Source organism: Dermacentor silvarum, chromosome 1, assembly GCF_013339745.2.
Source record: "Dermacentor silvarum isolate Dsil-2018 chromosome 1, BIME_Dsil_1.4, whole genome shotgun sequence".
NCBI lineage: Eukaryota > Metazoa > Arthropoda > Arachnida > Ixodida > Ixodidae > Dermacentor > Dermacentor silvarum.
In genome coordinates this window covers 571,961-585,488 of record NC_051154.1, presented here as the reverse complement: position 1 = coordinate 585,488, position 13,528 = coordinate 571,961, and the positions used below count along the sequence as shown (strand labels likewise).

Below are 13,528 nucleotides of genomic sequence, written 5' to 3'. Positions count from 1 at the left end.
AAGACGAACCTGGCAGCACGGTTTTGTATTTGGTCTAGAGCGGCAATGAAGGTTACCTCGGTGGAGTCCCACACAACACAGCCATATTCTAAGATTGGTCTAACACAAGTTGTATATGCCATATGTTTTAAATTCTCGTGTGAACATCGCAGGTTTCTCTGAATAAAATTCAAAGCTTTACCAGCTTTGGCTATGATACTGTCTATACGTGAGGTTTCCACGAACAGTCAGACGACAGTAGCACACCTAGGTACTTATACGTACTGCCTTGCTTCAATAGTACATTGTTCAGATGATACCGTAACTGAATTGGTTTTTTCTTTTTAGTAAATGAGATATGCACACACTTTGCTATGTTCAAAGTCATTTTCCATTTAGTGCACCAGTCATGAATAAGTGATAAGTCGTTCTGAAATTCAATTGTATCATTGTGATGGACAATCTTTTTGTACACAACACAGTCATCCGCAAACAACCGTATAGAAGATTAAATTCCGGCAGAAATGTCATTAATATAAATTAAAAATAATAGCGGACCCAGAACTGAGCTCTGTGGGACTCCTGACGTAACGTCTGCATATTCGGAGCATTTTCCATTCAGTATTACACATTGCCTTGTTTGAGAAAGGTAACTTTCAATCCATTTAAAAACAGTTGCATCAATGTTTAGGGTATTAAGCTTAAACAATAAGAGTGAATGTGATACAGTGTCGAAGGCTTTCCGAAAATCCAGGAACACACCGTTTACCTGTCCTCCTGCATCTACGCTCGATGTTATGTCATGATAAAATTCAACTAGTTGTGTTGTGCAAGATAGTCCCCTACGAAAGCCATGCCGCTCGTTAATCAGTACCTTATGCTCATATAGATGATTAGTTATTTCTTTATATAAGATATGTTCAAGTATTTTACACGGGATAGACGTAAGTGATATTGGCCTATAGTTAGCAACGTCTTTTTTGGACCCACCTTTCTGTATCGGAACATCGTGCGCAATTTTCCAGTCGTGTGGTAAAATACCTGTCGATAAATATCTTTCAAAAATTAAATAAAGGTACATAGAAATTGGCCCCGCACAACGTTTGAGTACACGTGGAGAAATTACATCCGGACCACTAGATTTACTCTCATCAACATCCTTCAATAATTTTTCAATTCCATTAACTTAGTACTAAGCTCAACACGAAGCATAGGAGAAATATTCATTGTAGGTGTACGAGTATGACAGGTGTGATTGGGTAAGAAAACCGAATAAAAAAAGTTGTTTCGGCACGCAGCTTTATCCCTGTCTTCCGTAATTATCGTACCATTATAATTTAGCTCCTGTATTCCGAAGGAATCAGAACCACACTGTTTCAAGTACTTCCAAAACATTTTAGGGTTTGATTTCATTTTGTTGCTCAGCTGGGTGAAGTAGTTATCTCTAGCTTTTCCTATCTTTAGCTTATATTCGCGTGTAATCGTATGTAGTTTTTCAAAATGAGCAGCTGATTTGCTTTTCTTCAATGCGCTAAACGCCCTCTACCTTTTCTTGATAAGCTTTAGTATATGTCTTGTTACCCATGGCTGCTTGTGCTTTTTAAGCCGTGAAGAATCAACATTGGGGATATGTGCATTTACCAGCTCGAGTAACATATTTTTAAAGTTGTCCCACATATCATGCACACTACGCTCTTCAGATAAGCCCTCAAAAACAGAAAAGCAATTACGAGGTTTCTTGGAAATTGCATCGTAGTCACCCTTCTCATAAAAGTAGATCCTTTTACTCGTAGATAACTTCGCACGGTTTTTTTTCTTTTTGAATAACGGCAACAACAGCAAGATGATCGCTAATTCCCGGAATGACAGTCACATTTCTTACGAAATCTGGCGAGTTACAAAACAGCAAGTCTAACACAGCGTCATTGCGAGTAGGATCGGTAACGTACTGCCTCAGACCAAACGTGTCCACGATATTTTTCATCGCAAGGTTCATGCGCCCGCCAGAACTTGTACACGTATCATTGCACCAATATAACCCAGGCAGATTAAAATCACCCCCAAGAAGCATCGTCTGAGCTGACGCCTCGGTGAGAATTTCATATAATGCTTGCACTGTGCTAATATCTGAGCTGGGCGAGCGATAAACGACTCCAACAGTGAACGTGAAATTATCAGATAGGACTATTTTGCACCATACAGACTCCAGTGCATTGCACTCGTAATCAATTTCTGAAGACCGTAATGATGAAGAACAAGCAAAAAGACACCCCCACCTGCAGTGGGCCTATCTTTGCGATAGACGACGTAGTTTTCTGGAAACACCTCACTATCAGCAATTGAAGGCTTTAACCAAGATTCAGTGCCAAGGACTATGTCAGCGTGAACACTTTCTATCAACCCAGAAAGCTCGGCTGTTTTGTTTACTATGCTTCGGCAGTTCACGATGACAGCAACGAGTTCTCGACATTGGTACTTCTGCTTTTTTCTAGTCTGTCACTGCCTACGTAATGGGACGACCTCCTCTTTGTCTTCATCCCACCTGAAAGCCCTGCCGTTGATGATCAGTTTGTCAAAATTCAGTTTCACTTTATTGTTCTTATCTTCTCTTTTTGCCTTAGCGTATTCCCATAACTTCTTTCTTGTATTTCTTGTTTCAGATGAGTAATCTTCGCCTACGCTGTACAGCGAATTCTTAAATTTTTTAGCATTAAGAAGCACCACCTGACGCTCTTTATACAAGGAAAATTTAACAATAATCGGTCTTTTTCTATTTTCGTTATAGCGTCCTAAGCGGTGCGCCCTTTCCAGAGACCTGAGTTCAATTCCAAGGCTCGTTTTGCAAATCTTCTTTACCGTAGCTTCGGATTCATCCCATGATTCTGAGGGTTTATCGTCAACACCATAGAAAACAAGATTTTTCCGGCGACTTCTGTTCTCTAGGTCGTTTGTTTTCTTCTGCAAATCCTTCACCTGTTGCATGGGATGCCGTATTATAGCTGCCTGTTCGGTAACAGTCATACTGATGTCCTTTATCTGCTTCCGAGTTTGGCGAAGATTATTTTTCACGTCCATCAGTATGTTCTCATTCCTTTCGAACCTGGCTTCGATGCCGTTTAACTTTGAAATTAAGGTTTCCTGCCCACTTTGCAAACATTGCAGCAATTCCATCTCCGGTGTGTTAGTAGGCCCGGGATTTAGTTCAACATCCCTCGCGAGAATTAACAACAAAATCAAGTAGATAACTCTGTTGGAAAATAAACGGAATCTCTTCAGACGCAATCTGTGCATGCTGCATCCGCGATTTTTAGTGCAAACACTTGGCATCGTGGGAGGAGCCGGCAACGCACACACTAGCTTCTGCGATCCAGATGTATAGTAATGACTAACCTGCACCAGCAACAGCGGCGCTAGCGTCATGTCGGCAAGTGTGCCGGCTCCAAATCCCACGAAGCCATGGTGTCGAGTGTCTATATAAGCTCGATCGGCATCACGTGGGTCCTGTTGGTCGAAGCCATTTGGTTGGTCCTCGCTGATCCATCCGCCGTTCGCACCACGCATGCTGCCAACGACAGTTGATGATTCATGCACACGGGTGGACGATAGGCGAGATATTGCAGACGTTATCCAGGACTCAGACGAGAAAGGCCATGCCCCGTGTTCTGCTGCTTCGAGACGAAGCGCCGAAACAAGGGCCAGAGGTACCTGCACCAGCAACAGCGGCGTTAGCGTCATGTCGGCAAGTGTGCCAGCTCCAAATCCCACGAAGCCATGGTGTCGAGTGTCTATATAAGCTCGATCGGCATCACGTGGGTCCTGTTGGTCGAAGCCGATTGGTTGGTCCTCGCTGATCCATCCGCCGTTCGCACCACGCATGCTGCCAACGACAGTTGATGATTCATGCACACGGGTGGACGATAGGCGAGATATTGCAGACGTTATCCAGGACTCAGACGAAAAAGGCCATGCCCCGTGTTCTGCTGCTTCGAGACGAAGCGCCGAAACAAGGGCCAGAGGTACCTGCACCAGCAACAGCGGCGTTAGCGTCATGTCGGCAAGTGTGCCAGCTCCAAATCCCACGAAGCCATGGTGTCGAGTGTCTATATAAGCTCGATCGGCATCACGTGGGTCCTGTTGGTCGAAGCCGATTGGTTGGTCCTCGCTGATCCATCCGCCGTTCGCACCACGCATGCTGCCAACGACAGTTGATGATTCATGCACACGGGTGGACGATAGGCGAGATATTGCAGACGTTATCCAGGACTCAGACGAAAAAGGCCATGCCCCGTGTTCTGCTGCTTCGAGACGAAGCGCCGAAACAAGGGCCAGAGGTACCTGCACCAGCAACAGCGGCGTTAGCGTCATGTCGGCAAGTGTGCCGGCTCCAAATCCCACGAAGCCATGGTGTCGAGTGTCTATATAAGCTCGATCGGCATCACGTGGGTCCTGTTGGTCGAAGCCGATTGGTTGGTCCTCGCTGATCCATCCGCCGTTCGCACCACGCATGCTGCCAACGACAGTTGATGATTCATGCACACGGGTGGACGATAGGCGAGATATTGCAGACATTATTCAGGACTCAGACGAAAAAGGTCATGCCCCGTGTTCTGCTGCTTCGAGAGGAAGCGCCGAAACAAGGACCAGAGGTACCTGCACCAGCAACAGCGGCGTTAGCGTCATGTCGGCAAGTGTGATATTTTTGCTAGCAACGCCTTTGGAATGAAGTTCACGCACCAACTGCTGCAGGCTGGTCGCATCCAGTACCTCGATGTGTGTCTTATTTTTCACGGAGTCCGCGTGTGCTGGCCGTACAAGCCAAGGTCGAAAAAACAAATTCTTAATTATCAATCGGCCAATTCCAAGCTCGTAAAAAGAGCTATAGCAAAAAAACTGCACCCTCTCTGCTCTAGCCAAGTCCTGCGAACATCAAGTTCGTGATAGCGTCGACGCCCAGCTAAGGCGTGTGGAGAAGGCTTGGTTCCATGGAGAAATCGTGGCCTGGGTTATAGAGAGCCAGATTCGCGAGGTAAAATGCGGAGGCGCAGGCTGCAGAAAAACGCACGCCCGCCACAGCGACCTGTCGTAGTGCCCTACTGGCACCAGGTTTCACACCGGCTCAAGAAAGTTGGCGACAGGTGCGGGGTACGTGTTGTGTTTTCAGCCCCGGAAAAGCGGGGGCGAATGTGTCGCCTAGTGAACGAATCCAAGAAGAAGCCAGCCTGCAAAATGAATCACACCAAAGCCCTCGTTGAATGAGAGGTTGGTTCCCATCGCCTGTGGGAAATGCTCTGTTGGCTAAACCTGACGCTGTCTTAATGATCGCTTGCTAGAGTATCGCAAGAATGCTGCGTCACTAAGTGGCGCTGGTCATTTAGCCGACCACATTCGCCGCTGCTCGGAGAAGCCAGCATGCAAGGCGTTTTTCGAACAAACACGTGTGTTGCGCAAATTTAGCACTCAGAAAAACCATGAAATTCTTGAAGTTCTTTGTATATCTAATGAAAAAAGAATGTGGGCAGTTTGCACTAGTGGTGCAAGGCTGGGTCACAGCGGAGCTAGTTCCGGCTTTTGGTAAGTGTTGCTAGGTTTTGCTAAGTTTGGCGAGGTTATACTACATGGCTTGGCTAGGTTCCTTGTAGGCGGCTTCTTCCACGGGAGTCTTGCTTCTCTTGGGTCGCCCCATGGTAGCTGTGCACGCGTGTTCACACTAGACGAGAGAGGCGACACGTCTGTCGGCGCGCCGGCTGCTCAGAGCTTTCTAGCATATCAGTGACGTCATGGCTAAGCGAACACTTGCTTCTCCTCGGCTGGGCAGAGGGAAGGCGAAGCGCACGCATGCCGCGGCGAGACTCCGCCCTACGCACGTGTGTGATGCGAGGAGGTTGTGTGACTCGGCGACGCACAGCTGGGCCGAGCTTTCTGTCGGCACGAAACGCACTTACGAAAAGCTTAAAGGGACACTAAAGAGAAACAGGAAGTTCAGCTGGAATAAAAGAGGGACCTTCAGGAATGCATGCAGTTTTTGTTGGGTGCAAAATATGAGTTATTAGCGGAGAAATTCGTAAACAAAGACCGAATACCTCTTCCTCAATTTCTCTCACCCTAGATTTGGCGCTGAAGCAGTGTCATCACAGATTTCATTGCTCTCAGCGAATCAGAATGCGCCATGACACGTCACCACTTGCGTAAACGGCCGAGGCGCTGGCTGCATCATGGCTGCATGGCCGCTGCGTTCGCGTTCGCCGCGATGGATACCGTTGCTGCCGCTGAACCTTGCAACGAAGAGCTCGCCAGGGAAGGAGGACTGGATTTCAGCGATATTCAGCGAAACGGAGCGCGAAATGATCCTCCGTGCTCGAGCGGTAGGTGTTTCCGCGTGCGATGGCGGTGAGCCGCTGGCCGCGTCGACGGAACGCGGAGCTTCGTTTTCGTCGACTGAACGCGGGGCGTCCGGTCCGCCAGGCGACGATGTTCCCGACAGAAGAAGGTGCTATTAGGTGCTATTACCCCAGGTGCTATTAGTATCGAAGCGTTGAAATGTGCAGCGAAATGCGAAAACACCCGTGTACTTAGATTTAGGTGCACGTTAAAGAACCCCAGGTGGTCCAAATTTCCGGAGTCCCCCACTACGGCGTGCCTCATTATCATAACTGGTTTTGGCACGTAAAACCCCATAATTTATTTTTTTTTTTACTGTGCAATTTTTAAACAGGGATTCCCTGACAAGATTCGTGCAATCTCAGAACGTGTGCGTAAGTTTCTGTGAATGCAGGCACGAATGCGTGTGTTGCCAAATTTCCGAGGGGGGCTGCGTACCTTACCTTCAGTGTGACTTGAAAAAAATAAAGAAGTGTAATTCCACTAGGGGACACGTACGCGCGCGGCGACGATGTTACCGTGTTTGGACTTTAGACGCAACCTTACAGCGACGACCACGACAGAAATGCGCTTGGAGTGTCCATAGAATTGCTATCGCAATAAAAGGAAATACCTCTTGTTCAGTTACCTGTTATTTTATCATAGACAACCACTTTTGTTAAACCTAGTGAAAGCATTCTCACGTTCCAAAAATACTCATTTTACGGGTGGTCAGCCCGCAGGGGCAAACAACAGTAAAGGAAACGAGCCCGCGTACTCTGATAACCCGTTCTTCACGAACACACTCGGCTCGACCAGGCTGGCGCACCCTCAGTTACCGTCACTACGTGACACTAACTGAAAATGGCGCACGTGCGTTCTTGCTTCTGTAAAAAGGAAACCCAATAAATATCCTATAGCACATTCGATTATCCTTTCTTTAATAAAGCCGGTAGGCCGGCAATATCTGTGTGTTTCCAAAGACTACAAGGGCAAGAGGGGACGTAACGGCAGCGGTCCTGAACGCGCACCTTGCCGTGGCTACCGATCTTGAGATAACGGCAGACGACGAGCGAGTACAAAGTGCGTCCACCGCAACTACGAAGTGCGACAGTGCCTGTGCCGAAGTTCGTGATCATGTGGGAGCCTCACGCAAGACCTTGACCCTACCTTAAAGCAACCTCATTCTCAATTGCAATATTTTAAATTTTGAATGGCTTTATATGCTTTGCAGATGCAATAGTTGTCTTCGAATGCGGAATGAATTTCGGAAATTTTGTAGTAGAGTAAGAAATTTGCCGAGTTTCTTACTCCATTCCGAAACAACGCACCACCAGACGCTTTTAAAACCAAATATGCGCATAAAGTAAAATTTACCCTTGAAAGAGGGGTCCTTCTCCCATTCCTTCTTATATGCACGGCTGTATTTCGCCCACTTGCGCATGCTTAGTTTTGAGAACAGTTTTCTTACTGAACCACGCGTGAAGCGGCAGCAGATGGCGCCGAAACCAAAACAAAAAGAGAGCTTAGCCTGGAAAGACTTGTAAACATGGCAGCGATGACTTAACGCCATCCACTCAGCGCCGACATTGCTTAAAAACACAGCCTTCGAGATTGCCTACATAACTTTTTCGCAGCAATGAGCTTTGGGTTTTCATAAACCGGCGTTGGTAAATTTTGTCAGTGCTGACGTGGTCCCTTGTACCCGGAAGTCCTTAATTCAAAAATAGCCCAAATATGGCCATGTTGCCAAATAGGAATTTTCGACGCCAATCCGCGTAAAAAGTAGCCCAATTTTGCTATTAATAGCCCAATCTGGCAACCCAATAGGATCGGAGTATGCAGCGCCTACCGTCGCGCCTCTAACCTAAGCTGCTTCGCATTATCGCGCGCGGAGCCGCAGGTGTTGCCATTCGTTGCGCAATCCGGAGAGGGGAGGAGCGTCGTAGAGGAGAGGAGGAATGCTGAGAGGAGAGGAGATGGTGGGCTCGGTGGCTGTGCCACATCACAGTTGTCTAACCCACTCGTCTTCGCCATGCAGGTGTTCTCGCCCTTGATCATCTGCGTCATGCTCCCTGGTGCCTTTTGCGCTCCCTGGGCGACCGCGATAGAGCGTGCGCCCTTGCGCGGCGCGGCCGACGGAGGGACATTGTGCGCAGCAACCACCAACGCCCCCTTTTCCGCTCTGCCGACTCAAGACAACTTGACCCTCAGCGCAGACTGGAAGGCCCCATCGTCAGCGACCACACTCAACGTGTCAACTATAAATGAGCAGCGACCATCCGCCGCAACCTGTGGGCTTGGTGGCTGTGCCACATCACAGTTGTCTAACCCACTCGTCTTCGCCATGCAGGTTGGTAACCATTGGACTCTATTTACAAAAAAAAAAAAAAAAAAACCAGCAACTACTTTTTGGTACAGCTTCCGAGCCCCCAGTGTTGCCTTGCTACCTGTATCGAGTGCTTTCATGTTGTTCGGTCCCTATTACTGATGTGCGGTGACATTGAGAGCAACCCTGGCCCCGACAAGCTAGACGTAATCCTTGACGAAATAAAGAAGATGTCTGCTGGCCAGACTGAATTGGTAAATGAAGTGCAAGAGCTTAAGGGTCAACTGCTTTCAATGGACCAGAAAATGACGAGTCTGACTACGCGTCTCAGCGCCTTAGAAACTCACTGCGAAAGTCTGTCTACCCTCCGCAGTGAACTAGAGACGATTCAAACCACTTCAGCTACAACGACTCGTTTAGTTAGTGTGCTAGAGGCGCGACTAGATGATGCAGAAAATCGCTCTCGGCGAAACAACTTACTTTTCTACGGTTTACCCGATACTAACCCCACTGAAACGTATTCGCAAACGGAAGACTTAATCATTCGCCACTGCTCTGACCACCTTGACACCCAGTTAAGCCCTAACGACATTGAACGCGCCCATCGCCTCGGACGACACTCTAAGGACAGGAAACGCCCGATTATCGTTAAGTTTACATCCTTTAAAACTAAAGAATCAATTCTTTCTAAAGGTCCAAAATTCAAAGGTACCGACTACAGCGTCGGTGAAGACTTTTCGCGCCGCGTTCAAAACTGCCGGAAACAACTTGTCGCGTTTGCGAGGGCGAAGTCTGTGCCTTTTTCCCTGAGATTTAAAACTTTGCATATTGGCCCAAAACGTTACGTCTTTGATGAAATTGCATCATGTGTAAAAGAAATATCTTAACAATCAACTCATCCTTGCCGTTCATCGCGCCAACGTTTCGCTATCAGTAATCTTTACCAACATTCGCAGCTTCCTGCCGAAACGCGATATCGTATCAAACCTTGTAACTTCGTCATGCAGCAATCTACTTGTATTAACCGAAACGTGGTTGAACAACAATATCACTGACCCGGAAATTCTGCTCGCCCTGCCTAATTTTCATCTCTTTCGCGCCGATCGCAAAGATTCTCGCGGGGGAGGAGTTCTAATTGCAGTCAGCGAACAATTGTCTTGTTCTGCCATTAATGTCGCGTCAGACTTAGAAATGTTGTGGGTTATGTGTCGCGCTTCACCACTGACGCTATTAATTGGTGTGTGTTATAGGCCGCCGCACAGAAGTCCCGACTTTTCCCGCAAGCTTCAGAATGCTCTAAATCAACTAGTTTCAAAGCACCCTAAAGCACACGTCCTACTATTCGGGGATTTCAATTACCCCAATATCGACTGGAGTATTCAACCTCAGTCCATAGTTAGTCAAAAAGAGCCGAATGACTTCATTGACGTTTGTCTTAATTTTAACTTGACCCAAGTTGTATCCGAACCAACACGCGTCGCAGGGGAAGCTGCTAACACTCTGGACCTCATACTGACCACGCATCCAGACAGCGTTAATTTCATTACATGCCTCCGAGAAATCAGCGACCATAAAGTAATTCATGCCAATTTTAACTTCTCACCTGAGCTAAAACAAACTTCCCAGAAATCTATTAGGCTCTACGATAAGGGAAACTACGAAGCAATCAACTCTGAACTAACGAACTTTCTGTCGGTCTTTGAAACGACCTATCTTTCCAGAAGTGTAAATGAGAACTGGACTCTTATCAAACATAAAATTATCGAACTAACGAATAAATACATCCCGTCATGCAGTTTTCGAAAGAGTAATCAGAAACCCTGGTTCACAAAGTCACTAAAAAGGCTCGAAAACAAGAAAAAACGCGCATTTCGCAAAGCTAAGCGCCACGCAAACCCACACGCGTGGGAAAAGTATTATGAAGCTGAGCACGCATACTTGGCCGCGATTGGAAGTGCTAAGCGCTCATTTTACGAAGTAAAGCTACCAAAAATGATAGTCGACAACCCTAAGAAATTCTGGAAGGTGATAAACCCGAAGGAAGCGCGCGCTGTCACCCTTACCAACGATGCTGGTGAAATCATGACTGATACCGACTGTGCAGACACCTTTAACACAGCCTTTTCATCTGTTTTTACCGATGAATCCGAAGCACCATGTTTTACATTACCACCTATTATTACTACAACCATGCAAGCCATAACGTTCAGCAGTACTGGGATTTCGCGCATAATAGATAAAATAAAAAGTTCATCTGCCGCTGGCATAGATGACATTAATTCAAAAATTTTGAAAAACGCTAACCTAACCTGTTCCAGTATTTTCTGTTTATTGTTTTCACAATCACTCTCTGAAGAATCCATTCCAGACGACTGGAAAGTGGCGAAGGTCGTTCCCGTCCACAAAACAGGTAATACTGATTCACCTCTTAATTATCGGCCCATTTCATTAACAAGTATACCCTGCAAAATCATGGAACATGTCATTTACTCCCAAATCATGCAGTTCTTAGATTCCAATAATTTCTTCCATCCGTCACAGCATGGTTTTCGTAAGGGTTTTTCGTGCGAGACTCAACTAGCCATTTTTTTTTTCATGACATTCACGCCAACCTTGATATTAATCTACAAACTGACGCTATCTTCCTAGACTTCGCTAAGGCGTTTGATAAAGTACCTCACCAACGCTTGCTTCTTAAACTTTCCCAGTTGAACCTACATCCAAACATCATCGCATGGATTAACGAATTCCTCAGGCATCGCTCTCAGTCTGTTTTCATTAATCACCAACCATCAAACCCGCTCCCAGTCACCTCCGGCGTCCCGCAGGGTTCTGTCCTCGGTCCCTTGTTATTCCTCATTTACATTAACGACTTACCCCAGCGCGTATCTTGTCATATCCGCTTGTTCGCTGATGATTGCGTTATTTATCGTTCCGTAAATAGCCCTTCTGACCAAGAATCCCTTCAGGCAAACCTAAACCACGTGCTAAACTGGTGTTCGCAGTGGATGATGACACTCAACCCTAACAAATGTAAGTGCATGTCTTTTCACCGCCGTCGCAACCCTTTTGTCTTCGAATATACCGTTTCTAACTCCCCTGTTGACCTCGTCCAGTCTTACAAATACTTGGGTATCACCATTTCTAATGATTTATCTTGGCGTCTGCACGTGACTAACCTGATATCATCGGCTAATAAAACACTAGGTTTCTTAAAGCGTCTCCTGCGCGATGCCCCTCAACACGTCAGACTACAAGCATACATCTCCCTCATCAGAACTAAACTGGAATACGCATCGGCCATCTGGAACCCTCATCAAGCATATTTAACAAATGCCATCGAAGCGGTACAAAACCGGGCTACCAGATTTATTCACTCTTCATACTCATACGACGTTAGCATATCGTCTCTCAAATCGCAATCAGGTTTGTGTAATCTTTCTGCTCGCCGTCGCATTGCCAGTCTTGTTTTGTATCACAAATTCTTTTATTCGCCCCTAAGACAAGAACCATACATCTGCGCACCCCCGCCACGCAGATCCCATCGCATCGGTCACCCTCTGCAAGTTTTACCTCCACGAGCCCGTACTACTACCTTCATGAACTCATTTTTTTCACGAACAGCAACCGACTGGAACGGCCTTCCCCACCATATCGCTGCCATAACCTGTCCATCAACATTTTCGACTGCTGTAAACGCCTGCATCTTGTAAACCCCACCCCTTATGTAACACCCCAATAGGGGTCTTTAAGGAAAATAAAGTGATGTGATGTGATGTGACAAGGAGAGGAGGGGGGAGGAGGATGCGCAGTGCCGGGGTGCGTATTTCTATTTGCGCCCCCGTACAGCGCTCGACCGCTGGCGCCGCGCTGCGCCGCTCGCGCGTACCGCGTTTCTAGATGGTTGCTTTCGCTAGAGTGTACTAGATAATGGTCGAGTGGGCCGAACGGCGCTCTCCCGCTGAGGCGCCGCGTGTGGAAAAATTATGCGAGGGCGCTGCGAGCGAACTGGATTGGGGCGGACAGGCGCTCCGCGGCATATTCAACGTACTTTCGCTGCGGGCGCCGAGGCCGATTGCGCATAGTACGCTCTTAAAATAGTGCTTTATTTCAACTGCAAATTTATGTTTACACCATCTTGCTAAACATATATATTTGAGGCATGGATTATACAACGCGTCGTCTTCAGTTTTGCTGTCGTTGTCAAGCGCGTCGTCTGCTAGCGAGCGCGCGTTCGCTACGCGGATGCTGGCGGCGCCCAGTTTTTCGCGCAGAACGTCTGTGTAGTGCATTTTTTGTTTGTTTTAGTTGCTTTGGTGCGCCCGTGACTCTTGATGGCGGGTACCAAAGGTATTTTTAGCCAAGTGAACCATTGTTTTTAACACTGTCTTCTAAAAGCAACTGGCATCTCTGCAACATGAAGCTACGTAGGAAAATTTTATTACTGATAGCGTGTCATTTTACGCGCGCTTCTTGTCGGTGGATATTGATCAGGAACAATGATCGAAGAAAACAATATTAAAGTGAACTAAACCAGGTTTATTAGCTGCGTGGCGCGAAGAATGACCGATGTATTTCTACGTAATTAAATCAAAGGGTACATTGAGAATGGTACAAATGGTACAGTGAGAACTCCCTACCATGCACGTTTGCATACGAAACACACGTATTAGTGAATACTGCACATAAAACTCTCATTCGCAGAAATAATATTCATAGCAGGCAATTAAAACTATATATATAGTATATATAGTATATATATATATATATATATATATATATATATATATATATATATGCAAGTGTTATTGATATGCTGTACGACGCCGAACAGTCGTTTCCGTACGAATGTAACGCATAACA

The 13,528-nt window shown here is 46.6% G+C and overlaps 1 protein-coding gene and 1 pseudogene across 2 annotated transcripts; one reads left to right on the top strand and one right to left on the bottom strand.

The window, feature by feature from the left end:
- Positions 1–1,283: 1,283 nt before the first annotated feature.
- Positions 1,284–4,648, bottom strand: LOC125944250 (uncharacterized). Of its 2 annotated transcripts, none has more exons than XM_049664597.1 (2): positions 3,685–4,648; positions 1,284–3,369 (listed from the first exon to the last, which is right to left on the bottom strand). In XM_049664597.1, exons 1-2 carry the CDS (start codon positions 4,546–4,548, stop codon positions 2,476–2,478), a joined length of 1,758 nt encoding a protein of 585 aa, XP_049520554.1. In that variant the 5' UTR covers positions 4,549–4,648; the 3' UTR covers positions 1,284–2,475. The 2 variants fall into 2 exon arrangements, with proteins under 2 accessions (XP_049520554.1, XP_049520556.1); XM_049664599.1 differs by having other exon boundaries at positions 4,000–4,648.
- Positions 4,649–8,379: 3,731 nt separating this feature from the next.
- Positions 8,380–9,552, top strand: LOC125944259 (uncharacterized; annotated as a pseudogene).
- The last annotated feature ends 3,976 nt before the right edge of the window (positions 9,553–13,528 follow it).

Bases quoted from the DNA above. Each gene is read 5' to 3' on its own strand.
- LOC125944250 (XM_049664597.1), bottom strand. From the start codon at position 4,548: ATGTCTGCAATATCTCGCCTATCGTCCACCCGTGTGCATGAATCATCA. The intron at 3,370-3,684 runs GTACCTCTGGCC...TTGCTGGTGCAG, and splicing joins CGCCGCTGTTGCTGGTGCAG to GTTAGTCATTACTATACATC.